Raw genomic sequence first — 6344 nt, 5'->3', positions numbered from 1 at the left:
AACATTTAGTATGCAGTGCTCCCAATTTTTCTCGCTAAGCCCCGAGGCGTTTTTTTTAACCAGTTAAGACCGGTGGTAATAAAAAACACACCTAATGATGCAGAAAGCTTATTTTTTGGTTTAATAAACAATTTTTGTCTAAAAACAAATAGCGCTAGAAAGAAATACAAAAAAAAATACTTATGTAAATTCCCCTCTTTTTAGGTCATTAGGTGTATTTTTTATTACCACCGGGCTTAACTGGACAAATAAAATGCAGTCGGGGCTAAGCAATTTACATGTTAAATACAACAACATCTTAGCCCCGTGGGCTTACTTGTTTAGCCCGGAGATTTCTCTGGGCTTAACTTTTTGTACAGTTTTAAATCTGTGCTACCAAACTATTTTTTTCAAAAATTGTTTAGAATTTGTTTAAAAACGTGAAAACTCACTTTTGGAATGACAAAATGTATTTAACTAGTTTTGGTAGCATACATTTTTGTGTCTCTTTGTAAAACATACAAGAAAAATACAATGAAAAACCCGAAAGCGAAAATATGACAACTCTAAATTTTTGTTGTGTCTGCTGTTTTTCGGAACATTCAATATGCAGTGCTGCCAAGATTTCAGGTTAAGCCCCGAGGCGTTTTTTTTTGTCCAGTTAAGACCGGTGGTAATAAAAAAACACACCTATTAGGTGTGTTTTTTATTACCACCGGTCTTAAGGGCCCAACCCATAGAATCCGTTGCGTCCGTTCCGTCGAAGTTTTCAACTGACAGCTCGATAAAATACACACATTCTTATGCGAAGCGACCCATAAGCGACGGATCGGACGGAGACGGACGGATTCGACGGAAGAAGTAGCCCAACTTTCTACTTTTTCATCCGTCGTATCCTTTGACATTGGTTGTCAACAATAGACCAGTTTGATTTTCTGTTTCTGAGTGCACCCCGGGGAATTTCAGAACTAAGAACTGTGTTCTTTTCTCCTCCGATTTTATGAATTGTGTGTGAACTTTAATTATATATTTGTGAAAAAAATGTAATAAAAGTAACATTTAATGACATATCTAATAAATTATATCAATTAAATACTCAAATTCTGTTGTAGAGTTAAATTTTACTATGCCAAAGTCATAGCTACAACTCATAATTTGTTATAAAAAATTAGGGGTATTCACGATCTGGTGCAACAGGCCTAGTAAAAGTGTAAAATTTTATTTTTTTACAATAGATCGTGAACGCACCTCTTCTTATCTATAGTAAATATTGAATGGAATCCATGATATGATTTATATCAGCTTCACTCTTTTTTTTACGGAGTTGTCTTTCCACCGATGCTTCTTCTTTTTTTTCAATTTTTTTATAATTTCATTCTTTGTTGTGTTCGGGTTAATTTATTTTCACAAATTACATCAAAAGAAACAAAATAAAAAAGAATAAGAATAAAAAAGATAAACTGTTCATCATGGCGACACGCGACGGCGAGCTGCCATCTGTCAAAAAAATTTTACACCATTGTATTTTTATTTTGCAATAGGGTTAGGGTATAGCAAAAGTGCAAGACCATTAGGGGTATTCACGATCTGGTGCAACAGGCCTAGTAAAAGTGTTAAATTTTATTTTTTTTTACAGTAGATAGTGAACGCACCTCTTCTTATCTATAGTAAATATTGAATGGAATCCATGATATGATTTATATCAGCTTCACTCTTTTTTTTTACGGAGTTGTCTTTCCACCGATGCTTCTTCTTTTTTTCAATTTTTTTATAATTTCATTCTTTGTTGTGTTCGGGTTAATTTATTTTCACAAATTACATCAAAAGAAACAAAATAAAAAAGACTTGTGTCACTCGAAGACTGCCGCGGTTAAGCTATTGCATTGCATTTTTTGTCAACTTATGCAATTATAATTTGTTTACCTACCCTACACAAAACCAATGATCATGTTTTGTACCTACCTATCAATTCATATACCTACAACAACAAGGTCACATATGAAAACATGCATACACACAATCTCATGTCATAAACTTCTCCAGACCAAAAAATAAGAAAACACAAGAATACTTTTTCTCTACAATCGCAACGCACGCTTTACTCGTTCACAAATCACAAGTTGAACAAGAAACAGAAGAATGCGAAGAGATAACAAAAGAAAAGAAAATAATAAAATAAAATACAGATAATATTTTTTGCTTCTGATTTATTCTGCAGACACAGCATTTATGGTCTTCTTCCTTACTCCTCTTTGTTGTCTAGCACAATTTATATAAGCCTCTCTGTCTGGAAGTTGAACAAGAAACAGAAGAAAATAATAAAATACATACACACCATACCATACACGTATAGCGAATTATCTATGTGTGGGGTGTACTAATTTTTCGTTACAAAATTTCTTGGTTAGCTCCCCATGCCAGGCCTGCGTTAAAATCTATGCAATAGCTTAAAAAGAATAAGAATAAAAAAGATAAACTGTTCATCATGGGCGACACGCGACGACGAGCTGCCATCTGTCAAAAAAATTTTACACCATTGGATTTTTATTTTGCAATAGGGTTAGGGTATAGCAAAAGTGCAAGACCATTGTAAAATTTCAATCCATATATTTTGTTGTTGTAGTGTTGCAAGATTTTACACTTTTGCACTTTTGCAATGATACTAGACCAGTTGCATCGGATCGTGAATACCCCTAATAATAGTTAAAAATTTCTTGCATCAGAACTTTCTTAGTGCACATTTAACGATAAAATATCGAACACACCTTGAAATTTGAAGTGAGCTGTCAAAAAGCAATCCGTCATACGACGTATTCTATGGTTCACCCCTTTCTGTCCCAACCTTCAACTTCAACGGATGGATTGACGGAACGGACGCAACGGATTCTATGGGTTGGGCCCTTTAAAGGCTTGGCCACACCACAGGGTATGCGGTAGCGGTACGGGTAGCGGTAACGAAATTTGTATGAAAAAAACTCCACATCTGAACGTTGATATGTCAGTTTGGAATTTTTTTCATACAAGTACCGTTACCTCTACCCGTACCGCTACCGCATACCCTCCGGTGTGGCCAAGCCTTAACTGGACAAAAAAAAACGCAGTCGGGGCTAAGCAATTTACATGTTAAATGCAACAACACTTTAGCCCCTTGGGCTTAGTTGTTTAGCAAGGAGAATTCTCTGGGCTTAACTTTTTCAACAGATTTAAATCTGTGCTACCAAATTAACTTGTTCGTAAACTGTTTAGAATTTGTTTAAAAACATCAAAATTGATGTTTGGAATGACAATTATTATTGTAAATATTTATTTAATAATTAGTTAAACTTTTTTTTTTCAAAAACACACAAGAAACCCCAAAAGCGAAAATTATGACAAATTTATATTTTTTTGTGTCAGCTGATTTCGAAACATTTAGTATGCAGTGCTGCCAATTTTTCTCGCTAAGCCCCGAGGTGTTTTTTTTAACCAATTAAGACCGGTGGTAATAAAAAACACACCTATTGTAGTTAAAACTACTCCGAAAAGCTTCATTCATAAGTAGTTGGTTCTACTTCTCACCAGTGTTAAATTTTGACTTTTCTAGTCGTCATCACTCACCCTTATTAATATTGTTGCATCTAATCACTACTAAGCGGCGCTGTTTTTTTTTTGCACCGCCGGCTTTTTTGACAGTTGGCGCCAAAACATCCCATTGTCCGTCACTTTTGCAACATATTTGCATCGAACTACTGAATTCATCACCTCAGCATCAGCATTATTCAAGAAAATTTCTATCAGGAAAGCACTGTTGTGGCTCCAATTTGAATTATATAACTTTATATTCCTAACAATTATAAACATTTTACCTCAACTAACAAAGTTTTTGTAAATCAACGTAGTTACCACTGTACAAAATGTTCGAAGCACGCCTCCTCTCAGCTATTACCCTTAAAAAAGTTCTTGATGCTATCAAGGATCTCCTTAATGAAGGAACCTTCGAATGCAGTGATTCTGGAATCCAAGTAAGTTCGTCAATGTATACAAATTATCTCCAATTTCTAAGATCAATTTCCTCAGCTTCAAGCAATGGACAATTCCCACGTCTCTTTAGTTTCGTTAAGTCTTCGCTCTGATGGTTTCGACAAATATCGATGTGATCGTAACATTTCAATGGGAATGAACCTCGGCAGCATGGCCAAGATTCTTAAATGTGCCAACAATGAGGATAATGTTACAGTTAAAGCTCAGGATAATGCTGACACTGTTACCTTTATGTTTGAGTCTCAGAACCAGGAAAAAGTCTCTGACTATGAAATGAAACTGATGAATCTCGATCAAGAACACTTGGGCATTCCTGAGACAGAATACAGCTGCGTTGTTCGAATGCCCTCCATGGAATTCGCTCGCATATGCCGAGATTTGGCACAATTTGGTGAGTCGGTGGTTATTTGCTGCACCAAAGAAGGAGTCAAATTCTCTGCTTCCGGAGATGTCGGTTCGGCTAATGTAAAATTAGCCCAAACATCAAATGTTGACAAAGAAGAGGACGCCGTCACGATTGAAATGCAGGAACCAGTCACTCTTACATTCGCCTGCCGCTATCTGAATGCATTCACAAAAGCAACTCCATTGTCTAATCAAGTGCAGCTGTCGATGTCAGCAGATGTTCCTTTAGTGGTCGAATACCGTATTCCCGATTTAGGACACATCCGGTACTATCTTGCACCCAAGATCGAGGACGATGAGAGTTAAGTTGATGGGTCACTTACCTTCCTTCGTGTCTGTTATTTCCATGTTCATTTAGATTTACACAATTTTTCCATAAATACTTACTGCATATTTTTGATATTTTAACTGTATTCTGGCATTGCGTAATCATTGCCATGAAAGTTTGTACAAAATAATAAAAAAGAGGTAATCTACCTTGAACTTAAATGTTGTTTTATTTGCTCATTTTTGTCGTCGCTCACACCAAAAATTTGCTTAGGGCTCTAGTACTATTATAATATTTATAGTAATATCATGAAGAAGAACAGCTCCACCTAAACCGTATCATATCGACATATTTTGTATGGTCATTGGTCATTGTTGTTGCTGTGAGAAAAATAAAATGCACGACTGGGGTCGCACGTACTTGCTCTTATGATAAAAGTAGCTTTTATGTCAAAGCTTTTAAGAAAAAATATTTTGAATTAGTTATAATAGGTGTGTTTTTTTGTTTATCTATATAGATTTTGTGCAAAAAAACGACATCGAGATTTTTGAAATCGAAACAATTTACGTGTTAAAAACAACAAAAACTTTATCTGTATAGATTTTTGAAAAATCCAGATAATTATCCAGATTTTACTTTCTCTCGATAAAAACAGTAGTGCCAAGGTACTTTATTTGTTGTGTTCATACAAAAATATCTGAAAATATTAACAAAAAAAAAAAAAGCGGAGAAAACGAGGTTTGAAAAAAACTATCATAGAAAAAAATAATCAAAAATTTGTTTGACATGGTTGCATTGAAATGTTAATATCTCGAGATATACGCAATGCACTTTTCAGATAAAAGTCTTAAATGGATCCTGATAAAATTGTTGAACAGATATGTATATAAAATTACCAAAGTTTTTTCGAAAAATTAGAAAAAAAAAATAAAAAAGTTTTCACATTTGATTTTAAAAAAATCGAAAAAAAATTCAATATGGCTACCTTCAAACGCTTATAACACAAGAACGACGCAACTAATGTTAATGGTCATGGTCTTAAAATGTAGCTAAGAATATACAGATAATTTTTGTTTTTTTGTGAAAAAAAATTTTTTGAATCCAACATGGATGCCATGGCCATATGAAAATTTTTGTTTGCATCCAACATGGATGTAATGGCCTTCCCACTTCGGAGTTAAAATAAAAAAAAACAAAAGCAACATTTTTGACAGAGAGCTGCCAAAGTATATGTACAGTGGTGCCAAATGTTTACATGGATTTCAAAAATCCCGATGTCGTTTTTTTGCACAAAATCTATATAGATAAACAAAAAAACACACCTAATATAATTTTTTAAGGAATTTCATATATTTTTTTAAAATTTCTTTTGTCATATTTCCGTTATCCGTATTTTTTGAGATAAACTAAAAACGTAGTTATCATAGCATCGTTTGATGCATTTTTTGGTCTTCTCACATACTCCCGATGACCCTTGGATCCCAAGAGGAGTATGTGAGAAGACCAAAAAAATGCATCAAACGATTTACGATACACCGTGAAAACGGTGAAGCATGGCGGTGTGAAACTGATGCTTTTCATACAACGGGGTTGGGTCTATTTATCCAATCAAGGCCCATCAGGGGCATAATGGAGTACGTAAAAACTCTCGAGGAGGTTATGTTACCCTATG

General features: G+C 34.6%; 1 protein-coding gene across 1 annotated transcript; it reads left to right on the top strand.

Moving 5' to 3' along the window:
• Positions 1-3654: 3654 nt before the first annotated feature.
• LOC129914635 (proliferating cell nuclear antigen) lies at positions 3655-4893 on the top strand. Its single transcript, XM_055993973.1, has 2 exons — positions 3655-3980; positions 4036-4893. The coding sequence occupies exons 1-2, from the start codon at positions 3873-3875 to the stop codon at positions 4708-4710; spliced, it is 783 nt and encodes a 260-aa protein (XP_055849948.1). The 5' UTR covers positions 3655-3872; the 3' UTR covers positions 4711-4893.
• The last annotated feature ends 1451 nt before the right edge of the window (positions 4894-6344 follow it).

Source organism: Episyrphus balteatus, chromosome 3 (assembly GCF_945859705.1).
Source record: "Episyrphus balteatus chromosome 3, idEpiBalt1.1, whole genome shotgun sequence".
Classification (NCBI taxonomy): Eukaryota; Metazoa; Arthropoda; class Insecta; order Diptera; family Syrphidae; genus Episyrphus; species Episyrphus balteatus.
Note: the sequence above shows the minus strand (reverse complement) of the source record. Positions and strands in the feature narration are given on the sequence as shown.

What these genes read in the sequence shown, in the direction of transcription:
- LOC129914635 (XM_055993973.1), top strand. Translation starts at nt 3,873, where the DNA reads ATGTTCGAAGCACGCCTCCTCTCAGCTATTACCCTTAAAAAAGTTCTT. An exon ending in GCAGTGATTCTGGAATCCAA is followed by an intron (nt 3,981 to 4,035) that starts GTAAGTTCGTCA and finishes CAATTTCCTCAG; the next exon opens with CTTCAAGCAATGGACAATTC.